The 12,088-nt window shown below is 50.0% G+C and overlaps 2 protein-coding genes across 2 annotated transcripts in view; one reads left to right on the forward strand and one right to left on the reverse strand.

The window, feature by feature from the left end:
- ARMH3 (armadillo like helical domain containing 3) overlaps positions 1 to 4,373 on the reverse strand; it is a 178,314-nt gene extending 173,941 nt beyond the window's left edge. The window contains exon 1 of the mRNA XM_021700255.1: positions 4,280 to 4,373. The gene's annotated coding sequence lies outside the window, so the exon portion shown is untranslated. The remainder of the gene's footprint in view (positions 1 to 4,279) is intronic.
- Positions 4,374 to 9,115: 4,742 nt separating this feature from the next.
- HPS6 (HPS6 biogenesis of lysosomal organelles complex 2 subunit 3) lies at positions 9,116 to 11,700 on the forward strand. Its single transcript, XM_021699924.1, has one exon. It carries the CDS (start codon positions 9,204 to 9,206, stop codon positions 11,610 to 11,612), a length of 2,409 nt encoding a protein of 802 aa, XP_021555599.1. The 5' UTR covers positions 9,116 to 9,203; the 3' UTR covers positions 11,613 to 11,700.
- Positions 11,701 to 12,088: the final 388 nt, after the last annotated feature.

Raw genomic sequence — 12,088 nt, forward strand, 5'->3', positions numbered from 1 at the left:
TGTCTGTCTGTCTGTCTGTCTGTCTGTCTGTCTAATCCTCAGGCAGAAGTTACCTGCTCCCTTCTGCAAGGCATATACACTCCCTGGAGGTAAATACTAGCACTATAAGCATTTAAGAGAAGGCAGGGTATTTCTACTTCCAAACCCTAACCCTTAACTTCTCAAACTAGTTCCTAACATGGCTCTTCCTTTCTGAAGGCCCGAGGATTTAGTTTACTCGCTGGATTCACATCCTACTGTTTGACATGATCCCTTGACACAGCCTCTCTCATAGCATGGGACACAGGTTCCCCCAATTCCACCCCACACACTGGCTCTAAAACAAGCATATAACATCTTTCATTTTCATGGATTTTTAGAGCTAGGTACTCCCCGTCTCTGAAATGAGAACAGAATGAGGCCTGCACTCATGAAGCCACCTCTTTGAATTCCTTTTATGGATAGGCCACCATCCCCTTATGCTATCTCTTTTCTTTTTTTAAGTTCTGGAGATGGAATTCATCACTCATTCCTCCAAGCACAGACTCCCAATCGAAGTGATATATAATAAATAACACTACTGAATACTCACTATATACTTGGCACTGTTCTTTTTTTTTAAGATTTATTTGAGAGAGAGAGAATGAGAGAGAGAGCATGAGAGGGGGGAGGGTCAGAGGGAGAAGCAGACTCCCCACTGAGCAGGGAGCCTGACGTGGGACTCAATCCCGGGACTCCAGGATCATGACCTGAGCCGAAGGCAGTCGCCCAACCAATTGAGCCACCCAGGCAACCCCCTACTTGGCACTGTTCCAGTGCTTTAAATATACTGTATTTAATCCTTACAACAGTCAGATAAATTAGGTACTATTACCATATTTTTACAATGAGGATTTCACTTTGCCCAAAGTAAAAGAGCCACTAAATCTTTCTCTCTGGTAGCCCCTCTCCCTATCAGAATAGCCCATTAGTGCAAAAAATCAGGTGTTGACTAACAGAATACTCAAAATCCAGATTCAGTTAAAGTTCTGTGGAAACTCCAAACTAATATCCATAATATCAACATTCCCACTTTATCCAAGAAAAGTCAGTCAACTCAGGACACTGTCTGACAAGCACCATCCCTATTTTCTAACTACTAGGACAGAACCAGTATGATTCAGTAGGTACATGAGCCACTATGGGGCAGCATCCTCATCTTGCATGTCCTCGGACAGGGCTCATCTCAGAGTGGGTGTTTAGCCTATACTTGAAAGTGGAAATAATTCAGGGACTTTCCCAAGACTAAGCAGTAAGTGGCAAAACCAGAAATTTCCCAATCCTTACTCTAGGTTATCAGCCATTGTCTGCATCTACTAGAGATGAAGTAGCTTCACAGAAGAGAACTCAAGCCAGTCCCAAGAGACTCTACAGAGTCTGCCTACTTGCACTAATAATACAGCTGAAGAGGCTTAAATAAACATGACTACCTCAGCTTCCCTTTCAAATTATTTTATACAAGACGGAATGCACTTGCACCTTCATAAGGAGGAACCAACTCCAAATTGACAGGATTTCAGGCAACTGTAATTGAAAATCACATTTTTCTGACATCTCCCAAAATGAGAATTCATTTTAAGATCCTCTTCTCAATGAGCAGGAGCCTCCTGTAAATTAATACTGTCTATCTCCTGTTCAAGCCCTGAACTTCCTCAAGCAGCACGTCACTCATAGCTTCTTCATTTCCTTTCCTGTTGAACCATACAAGCCTCATGAATACCACCTAAGTATAAAATGAAAATTCTAAGACAGACTCCCATAATCTTCTTAAAGAAAGCCCAAAAGGTAACTGCAACCTTACAAAGTAAATGGATTTCCTACTGGCTTAATAACTAACATTTATCATACTTTATAATAGCACAGCCATAGTGTAAGACAAAAAGGGGTTCCAAAATTACAAAGTTATGGTCCCTGCCTTGAGAAGCTCATTGTTAAATGGAAGAAGTACATATTCTCATTCTTCCTTATAAACAAACAAAATAAACATTTTTCCCAGAATTTTTTTCATATTTGCCCTCACTTACTCAGAGCTATTGCCAAGATATTAAGCTCACCAGGCCTCCTTACTTCCAGCTGCCTACTAACATCTCCATGTGCACACCTCACAAGCAACTGGATCTCAGCATACCAGACTATCTCCCTTATACTCTTTCCATAGTCACCCCAGCCCTTAAAAAAATCTGCTCTTTTTCTAATCCATATCCTGGTCAATGAAATTCCCATTCACCCAATCTCTCAAATTAGAAACCTTAGCCTACTCTCTCTCTTCCTAGTCACTAAGTCATGTTGCATCTATCTCAGAAATACCTCTAAAATTCATTCCCCTCTTCATTCCCACTGCCACACTTCATTCAGTCTCTTCGTCAATTGCAACAACTCTAATTAGTCTCACTACTTCATTTCTCATTACTTTAATCCACACTTCTGTCACTACCTAACATAAAAAGCTCCAATGGCTCCCTACTCTCTTTTCAGTCTTATCTCCTGGCAACTTCCCCACCACACATCCTGTTTGGGACAAATTTTTGACACTTAAACATCATGTTATTTTTTCTCTTCACACTTTCACCATCCCTTTGTGCATGCTTTGCTCAACTGGAATGCCTTGCCTTATTTGTACAAGCTCCTACTCATCCTTCAAAACCCAACTCAACCTCTCTTCCCTGCAAAAATATCCGAGTCTCCCACACATGGCAGTATTCCCTTCACACTGTATAAATTCCTTTATATGGATATGTAACACACAGCACAATTTTCTTTCCTTTTTTTTTTTTTAAAGATTTTATTTATTTATTTGACAGAGAGACAGCGAGAGAGGGAACACAAGCAGGGGGAGTGGGAGAGGGAGAAGTAGGCTCCCGGCCGAGCAGAGAGCCCGATGCGGGGCTCGATCCCAGAACCCAGGGATCATGACCTGAGCCGAAGGCAGACGCTTAACCGACTGAGCCACCCAGGCGCCCCTACAATTTTCATATGAATACATTTCTCTGATGTCCCTGAGGAAAGATACTATTTCTAACCCCAGTGCCAGTTACATAGTACATACTCAATAAATGTGTGTTAAGTAAACAGTTCACCCTCATATATCCTGGACCAGTTTGTGATTTGGCTGTTTTTCCCCAAATTTTGTGGATTTTTGAACTTAACTCTATGTGAGATTCCAACTTTCATAAATGCTTTTTCAAGGTTTTTTTTAAATTATATTATACAAATGTTGAAAAGAATGGAAATTCCCCCTTTACAATCCTAACAAGAAGGATCCACCTTTCTCTAGACTGATTTCCTATCCCAAAAGCTTTCACATAGGAAGTACTCTGCACACAGACCCAGCCAAAGAAACACCCAAAATAATTTCAATTAACTTGTGCTAAGGACAGGGGCACAAACCATAGCTGCCCTGGTTTACAAAGTCACTGAGAGCTGACAATAGCAAAGAAACCGTTCTCACTAACTCAAAACTTCTGGAGAGAAAGAACTGGGGAGGGTCTGATGATCCAGAAACATTTTTCGAGTCTGGCCCAAGTTCCTACTTCCCCAGTCTCCAGAGGCAGCACTCCTCGGCCTCTGCTAGCTCTCCTTCCTCAGGGAACCAGCTTTTTCTCCTATTTCCTCCTCACACCTGTCTGGGAACAGGTTCGTTTCCAGGCTCGCTCCAAGTAACCCCAAGAAAACACGGCAGCTTCACTGATTCTGTGTATAGGGTGGGCTGAAGTCCATCGGTCAGAGACTGAAAAGAGGGGTAGGTTGAGGGCCCTTCCAAGGACAAATGAAGACTTCAAGAGACGGGCCTACCTCTAACCCTTCTCAGAGGTCCTGCCCAAAGCCCTCATCCCAGGGCCAGGCTGGACTGGGCGGAAGGCCTCCCGGGGGCGGCGACAACCTGAGGGGGAGAGGCTCTGGAGGCTGCTTGAGGCGTCGGGATCAGCCCCATGCTGGGGTCAAAGGTCAGCATCTCGGCCGCCAAGAGGGCCCAGCGGGGAGTGGGAAGGCCGCGAAAGGCACCGGAAGGTCGGACGGACCAGCCTCTGCAAAAGCAAAACGCTTCTCGCTCCGCTCCACCGCCCGGGCCCTGCCTCCCAGCCGCACGCAGACTCAGCCCGCCTCAGCAGCTGTCCTCCCTCCCTCTCCCCCCGTCACCACCGTCGTCCCCCAGGCGAGCGTAGGCCCCGCCCCTAGAGCCGCCTCGGGGCCAAGGCCTAGTCCGGCTGGAGCTGCAGGGGTTGGCCAGGTTCGGGGACCGGCCCGCGCGGGTGCCGCTTACCGAGCCCCGGGCTCCTCCTCCACCACTCGCGCCGCTCCCGGGCCCGCTCGCTCCCGATGCCACCGACGCCGCCGCTCCTCCGAGCTCACGGACGCGCTCCCGACCTCCCCCGACCCTTCCCCCGTCCCACGGTGCCCCGCCGGGTCCTAAAGCCCGCTGCGTGATAGATACGTCCACGCCCGTTTCCTGAAGCCGGCTCAGACCACCGTTCCCAGCAAGCATCACAGGGACTACAACTCCCGAAATGCACCGCGAGAAAGACTTTAGCAAAAGAACTATCTATTGAGGGTCTACTAGAGGCAAGTTGCAATTGTTTTTTAAAATACAGGCGAATTATACATATACACTTTTTAAATACAGCAGACTCTGAACTTGGCAATTCCAGTAATAGGAATAAAAATGTATATGTTCCATGGGGCACCTGGGTGGCTCCGTGAGTTAAGTTGGGACTCTTGGTTTCAGCTCAGGTCTGGATCTCAGTGTCCTGAGTTCAGGCCCCGCTTTGGGCTCCACGCTGGGTGGTGAGCCTACTTAAAAAAGAAAAAAAGAAAGAAAGAAAGTGTGTGTTCCCGGATGTTTATTGCAACTTTGTAAATGAAAAATAGGAAACAGATCCATTCAACAAATATGTACTGTGTGCCTACTATGTGTAAAGCCCTATGTGTTAACGGGGCAGGTAACTTCCCTGAGTTTGTTTTCTCTATGCGAAATGGAAGATTAAAAAAGATAGGCTGGGCATGTGTGTGTGTGTGTGTGAGGGCGCAGGGTCCACACACCCGCATGTGTATATGAATGAATAAAGTCATTCAACCCTTTTTAAAAATTTTATTTTTAAGTAATCTCTACACCCAGGGCACCGGGGTGGCTCAGTCGGTTAGGTGTCTGCCTTTGGCTCGGGTCATGATCCCAGGGTCCTGGGATCGAGTCCCACACCGAGGTCCTTGCTCAGCTGGGAGCCGGCTTCTCCCTCTGCCTGTCGCCCCCCCTGCTCGTGCTCTTGCGCGCTCTCTCTGACAAATAAAATCTTTAAAAAAAAAAAAAAAAAGGTAATCTCTACACCCAACGTGAGACTTGAACCTACAACCCAGAGATCAAGAGTCACATGCTCCACCAACTGAGCCAGCCAGGAACCCCAAGTCATTCAATCCTTATAATGACTTTATGAAATGAATACTTCACAGGTGAGAAAAAGGTGTGATTAGATAGCTTGCCTAATACTCCAGAGTTAGTAAGAGGTGAAGAATTTGAACACAAATCTATCAGGAAAGTGATCTTAAAGACCTAGAAGCTCAGGTTCTTTTTTTGAAGATTTTTACTTTTTTCTTGTCTATTTACACAGTAATGTAAGACGAGATTAGTGGTTAAAAAAAAAAAGTGTATCTTAATAGAATATTAGAAAGGGTGAGAAGGGGGAAAAGGACAGTATCTTGAGGTAAACCTCAATAGTTCCTGAACACCAGTTAGAAATCTCCTGTCCAGCTGAACAAACCCCTTTCCATACCTGATTTCCTTTTTTTTAAAGATTCTTTTTATTTATTTATTTATTTGAGAGAGAGAGAGTGTAGAAGCGGGGAGGAGGGGCAGAGGGAGAGGGAGAAGCAGACTCCCCGCTGAACAGGGAGCCTGACCTGGGGCTCCATCCCAGGACCCTGAGATCATGACCTGAGCCAAAGGCAGATGCTTAACCAAATGAGCCACACAGGCACCCCTCATACCTGAGTTCCTTTTAACAAATGTTTGTTGAGCACCTACTGAATACCCAATTCTGGGAGTAGTAAAAATAATAATTATTAATACAATGCTGAGATTATGTTATAACAAAGTGGTAGGTAGGTAGATAGGTAGATATACAATTAACTGTTTTAAATATCAGACAGTGAGTTATCAAGGTCAGGCTTAGGAAGGCTCAAGTTGTAAATACTCTGAAAATTCAGAGAAAGGAAAATACCATGTCAGTCTCTGGAGGCTTCCTGGGGGAAGGTGAAGATGGAGTCAAGTCTTAGAGGAGAGGGTATAAGGGTGAAACAACATAATACACTGTCCATGATTATGTCCAGGAGGTTAATTAAATACAGATTCAGACATGAGTTAAGTTTAGAAGACCATACACTGAATAGGTAAAAGCACGACCTCTGGAACACTGTGGGAATAAATCCTGACTGCCACCTACTTGCTGTATGACTTTGGACAATTACTTGAGCTCTTTAAACCTTAATTTCAGGGTACCTGGGTGGCTCAGCCAGAAGAACATGTGACTCTTAATCTTGGGTCATGAGTTCAAGCCCCACATTGGGTGTAAAGATTACTAAAAATAAATAAACTTAAATAAATAAATAAACCTTAGTTTCCTACCTGAAAAATTGGGATAATAAAAGGCCTATGTCATATTGGTTTGGTTAGCCAGCCCTGAACCCTTCCTCTCCTATTCTGGGGACCTCTTCCTTTGGGTAGTCTTGGTGGAAAACTAGGCCCTGAGCAACCAAGGTAAATGAGTTCATGTGACCTGGGCTTGGCCACTAGGAGCAGCCTCCAAGGGCTTTGACTCTTGGTCAAAAGATGCAAAGATGGCGTAGTCAGTTGAGCATCCAACTCTTGGTTTTGGCTCAGATCATGGTCTCATGGTCATGATCTCACAGTCATGGGATAGAGCCCCGCATCGAGCCCCACATCAGCCTCTGAGATCATCATGGAGTGTGCTTGGGATTCTCTCTCCTTCTCCCTCTGCCCCTCCCGCTCCTACTCTCTCTCTCTAAAATAAATAAGGGGTGCCTGGGTGGCTCAGTTGGTTAAGCGACTGCCTTCGGCTCAGGTCATGATCCCAGGGTCCTGGGATCGAGCCCCACATCGGGCTCCCTGCTCGGCGGGAGGCCTGCTTCTCCCTCTCCCACTCCCCCTGCTTGTGTTCCCTCTCTTGCTGTCTCTCTCTCTCTGTCAAATAGATAAAGAAAATCTTAAAAAAAAAAAATTAAAAAATAAATAAAAAAATAAAAAATAAAATAAATAAATCTTTTTTTAAAAAGGAAGAAAGAAAGAGAAAAGGGCCCATAATAGAATTTAAAAACCAACATTTGGGGTGCCTGGGTGGCTCAGTCGTTGGGCATCTGCCTTTGGCTCAGGTCATGATCCCAGGGTCCTGGGATCGAGCCCCACATCGGGCTCCCTGCTCGGCGGGAGGCCTGCTTCTCCCTCTCCCACCCGCCCTGGTTGTGTTCCTGCTCTCGCTATATCTGTCGAATAAATAAATAAAATCTTTAAATAATAAATAAATAAAAACCAACATTTATTGATGAACCAAATACTATCTAAAAAAAGAGGAAAATGACAGAAGAAAGATGCTATGGAAATCACAGAAAGAACTTTCAAAAAGGAGGTTGTCAAACTTCTCAGAGAGAAAAGGAAATAAAAATATCCTTGAAGATCTCAGGAAGATCTACCTCAGGTAAGTAGTGGTTTGAGGAATAAACAGAAGGAGAGAAAGTGGAGGTAGCAAATGCTAGAGGATCTTTGCAAGAAACTTGATTAAAGGGAAGAGGAGATGAAGCCAGAGTGGTAGAGGTGGTGGAGAGATAAGGATGAAAGAGTGACTTCTAAGACTGGACAGACTGGAAAGTGTTTCTTTCTTTTTTTTTTTTTAAAGATTTTATTTATTTATTTGACAGAGAGAGACACAGCGAGAGAGGGAACACAAGCAGGGGGAGTGGGAGAGGGAGAAGCAGGCCTCCCGCCAAGCAGGGAGCCCGATGCGGGGCTCGATGGGGGGCTCTATGGGGGGCTCCATCCCAGGACCCCGGGATCACGACCCCAGCCGAAGGCAGGCGCCCAACGACTGAGCCACCCAGGCGCCCCTGGAAAGTGTTTCTATGCTGAGAGCAAGAGAACAAAATGAGGCTGATGAAACAGAAATGGATGCAAATTCTCACTGAAGTTTTTGAGGGAAGGAGGGAGAAGCAGGGTTCATGAAGAGGAATTTGATTTGGAGGGAGAAAGAATACCCTTGAGAAGGCAGTCCGGTAGGAAGGACTTCTGCATATCAATTTGCAGGTGTTGCTAGAGAAATTACACACACTCAGTGCCTCTAAACTATGTTTTAATTTTGTTTCCTAGCAAATTCTTAGTTTTGGTGATGAATTGTTGATATAGTAAAGTGGTATGGTGCAAGGAGTCTGGACTCAGATTACTTGTGATTGAAATCTCCCCTCTACCTCTACTCGCTGAATAGCTGTATGATCTTGGTCAATTCACTTAATCTCTCTGTGCTTCATTTTCCATATCTGTGTGAGAGGTTTGCTGGGGGGGAGGGGGTTAGGAGGGTTTACACAGTAAATGCCACAGAAGTATTAACTGTTATTTTTTCCACTAGATAGTCAATTTCATAAGGTTGAAGTTTTCTGTTTTGTTTAGGCCTCTCTACTCAGCCGGGCACTTAGTAGGTGCTCAATAAAAATTTCATGACTAACTGAATTGAAGGAGTTGGGGTGAAGAGAGAGGCTTGGAGGGAAGGAAAGCCTGGGGAGTGTGACACTTTCAGTTCACGGCTCAGCCTGAGAGATTCCTGAGTAAGGCTCTGCGCTTCCTGGGACTTGGGGCGTTGGGCCTACAACCCGACTCAAGGAGCGTGGGTGGTGCTAGCAAGGAAGGAGGCGCTGAGACCCTTGGGTGCTCGGGAGGCTCCTCCCGGGCCAGGCTCCCGTGGCTCCTCCCCTGGCGGGCGGGGTCGCGCCGGCGGGGCGTGAACGGGGCGGAGCCCTGAGCTCGCCTGGCGGGGCGGGGCGGAGCCGACTCTCGGGCCTGGCGTCGGCTCACTTCACCCACGGGGGCCGGAAGTGTTGGCCCGGCTCCGTCTGCCCCTCGGGAACCCGGACCAAGCGCCGAGCCTCGCCCCACGGGGCGGCCAGGCCCGGGCTTGCTCCTGCGCGGGCGAACTATGAAGCGTATGGGGACTCTGCGCCTGCTTTCGGACCTCAGCCACTTTAGCGGCGCGGCCCGGCTCCGGGAGTTGCTGGCCGGGGACCGAGCCGTAAGAGTCCGCTGCAGCCCAGACGGCCGCCACCTGCTGCTCCTGCGACCCCCGGGGGCGCCGAGCCCGCAGCTGCTGGTCGCGGTGCGGGGCCCCGGCGCGGAGCTGGAGCGTGCCTGGCCGGCTGGCCACCCCCCACCGCTAGATGCCTTCTTCCTGCCGTGGCCGGCGCGACCGGCGCTGCTCCTGGTCTGGGAGAGTGGCCTAACCGAGGTGTGGGGCGCGGGAGTGGGGCCTGGCTGGCAGCTGCTGCGGAGCACCGAGCTGTGTCCGGGCGGTGGAGCCCGCGTGGTGGCCGTGGCGGCGCACCGAGGCCGGCTTGTGTGGTGCGAGGAGCGTCAGGATGGTGCTGAGGGCTGGCTGGGGCCGCCTGCTGCTTTCAGCCACTACGTGTGCGTCCGAACCCTGGAGCCCAGCGGGGAGGCCGGCACCAACCTGGGCCCCACACACATCCTGCTGCGCCACTGCCCCCCTTTCGGGCTGTTGGCCTCTCGCAAGGACCTCTTCCTGGTGCCCACTGCCACTACCTGGCCTGGCGTGAGTCACATTCTGCTAATCTGGAGCCCAAGCAAGGGCAAGGTGATGGTGGCTGCCCCATGTCTTGGCCTCTCCCACAGTAAGAGCCTGAATCCCGGACGAGGGGACACATGGGACTTCCGGACACTGCTCCGAGGCCTTCCTGGGCTGCTGTGCCCCGTGAAGCCCTTGACTGTACATACCTGGGCCCCAACTGCCCAGGGCCTGTTATTGCTTGACTTCAGGGGCGCTGTGAGCCTGGTGCAGTCCCATGGTGGTATGCGGGCCGTGGGCACAGTGCAGGAGGCACCTGTAGGCCTGGCAGGCTCTGCTGCGCTGGGAACATTTCATGGCACTCTGGCTTGTGTGCTGGGCTCCACGTTGGAACTGCTGGATATGGGCAGCGGGCAGCTGCTGGAGAGAAAGGTCCTAAGTACAGACCGAGTACATTTACTGGCACCCCCAGCCCCTGGCATGGAGGATGAGGAAGGGCTGGAGACCCGAGGGGGTCTTCGTTTGCTTTCAGCCTTGGGTCTGTTTCGAGTAGGCTGGGAAGCCCCACAGGGTCTTGAGGTGCCTTCAGCCGAAGACCTGGTGTTTGAGGAGGCCTGCGAGTACTACCAGCGACGGAGTCTGCGGGGTGCCCAGCTCACCCCAGAGGAACTGAGACACAACAGCACATTCCGGGCACCTCAGGCCCTGGCCTCCATTCTCCAGGGACATGTGTCCCCGTCTACACTGTTGACCACACTGAGGGCTGAGCTTCGAGATTACCGGGCCTTAGATCAGCTCAAAGCCCACGTGGTGGCTGGGGATGAGGAGGAGGCTGGCTGGACTGAGCTGGCAGAGCACGAAGTGGCACGCCTGCTGAGGACCGAATTGGTGGGAGACCAGCTGGCCCAGCTCAACACCGTTTTCCAGGCCCTTCCCACAGCAGCCTGGGGTGCCGTCCTCAGGGCCCTGCAGCTCCAGCCAGACGGGAATGGCCGGCTGAGGTCCCATGCTCCCCCTGATGTGTGGAAGAAGGTACTAGGAGGCAGTTCAGCTGGAAAGGAACCCCCCAATGGGATACTGCCCCCCTTTGAACTTCTGTGCCAGTGCCTCTGCCGGCTGGAGCCGCAATGGCTGCCGCCCTTTGTGGAGCTGGCGCAGCAGCAGGGTGGGCCCGGCTGGGGCGCAGGGGGCCCAGGGTTGCCCCTGTACCGTCGAGCCCTGGCAGTCCTAGGGGACGAGGGGACCAGGTCCGAGGCACTGGAGCTGGAGCTGCTCTTGGGCAGTGGGCGGCCCAAAGCTGTGCTCCAAGCTGTGGGGCAGCTGGTCCAGAAGGAGCAGTGGGAGCGGGCTCTAGAGGCAGGCCTGGCCCTCGGCCCTTCCAGCCCCCTGCTTCGAAGTGAGATCTTCAAGCTGCTGTTGGCCGAATTTGCCCGGCATCGTCGGCTTGATGCTTACCTTCCTCTCCTTTGCCGCCTGTGCCCACCAGACCTAGCTCCAGCTGAGCTCCTGCTTCTACTAAGGACACACCTCCCAGATGAGTTGGAGCCTCCCACCCCATTCCCTGAGCCTGGAACAGAGCCCCCTCTCACTGTGGGCTTGCTCCGAGCCCTGCTGGAGCAGACTGGGGCCCAAGGACGGCCCTCGGGCCCAGTTCTAAGCCTGTATGAGGACATCCTATGGGACCCAGGCACTCCACCCCCCACCCCACCTCGGGGACCTGTGACTGCCCTCCAGGCATCAGACCACCCAGGCTTGGAGGCCTGGGCACCATCTGGACAGGGCCTCTGTGTGACTGACACAGGCTGAAAATCATTTCTAGGACACAGCCATCAGGGAAGGTGCCTAGGAGTTGGCGGAGAACCAGGGTGGGACCTATGCGTGCAATGCTTTTCTCTCTTCTGAAGCAATTTAAAATATATATATATATGGTAAATATTGTGATACAATAAATATATTTGGTCTTTGTCCTCAGGTTATTGTGCTGGCACAGAGCTCCTAAAACCCTTGGAATTTCCTGAGTGATAGGAGTGTCTTTTGTTATTCATAAGGAGCCTCTTTAGATCACATCTGCATTTATGGTAATAAGGTAACTTAAGGTGGGGACACCCACCCTAAGGATGGGACTGGTCACCTGAAAAACCAAATGAGAGTATTGGAACTTTCAGCCCCATCCCCAACATCCTGGGAGGGGAGTGGGGCTAGAGAGTGAACTCTATAGAAACTCCTGAATGAGGAAATTTGGTAAGCACATTAAGGTTCTGGGAGGGTCCTGCCCAGAGAGG

The sequence above is a fragment of the Neomonachus schauinslandi genome, chromosome 6 (genome assembly GCF_002201575.2).
Source record: "Neomonachus schauinslandi chromosome 6, ASM220157v2, whole genome shotgun sequence".
In the NCBI taxonomy this organism is placed as follows: domain Eukaryota; kingdom Metazoa; phylum Chordata; class Mammalia; order Carnivora; family Phocidae; genus Neomonachus; species Neomonachus schauinslandi.

What these genes read in the sequence shown, in the direction of transcription:
- HPS6 (XM_021699924.1), top strand. Translation starts at nt 9,204, where the DNA reads ATGAAGCGTATGGGGACTCTGCGCCTGCTTTCGGACCTCAGCCACTTT.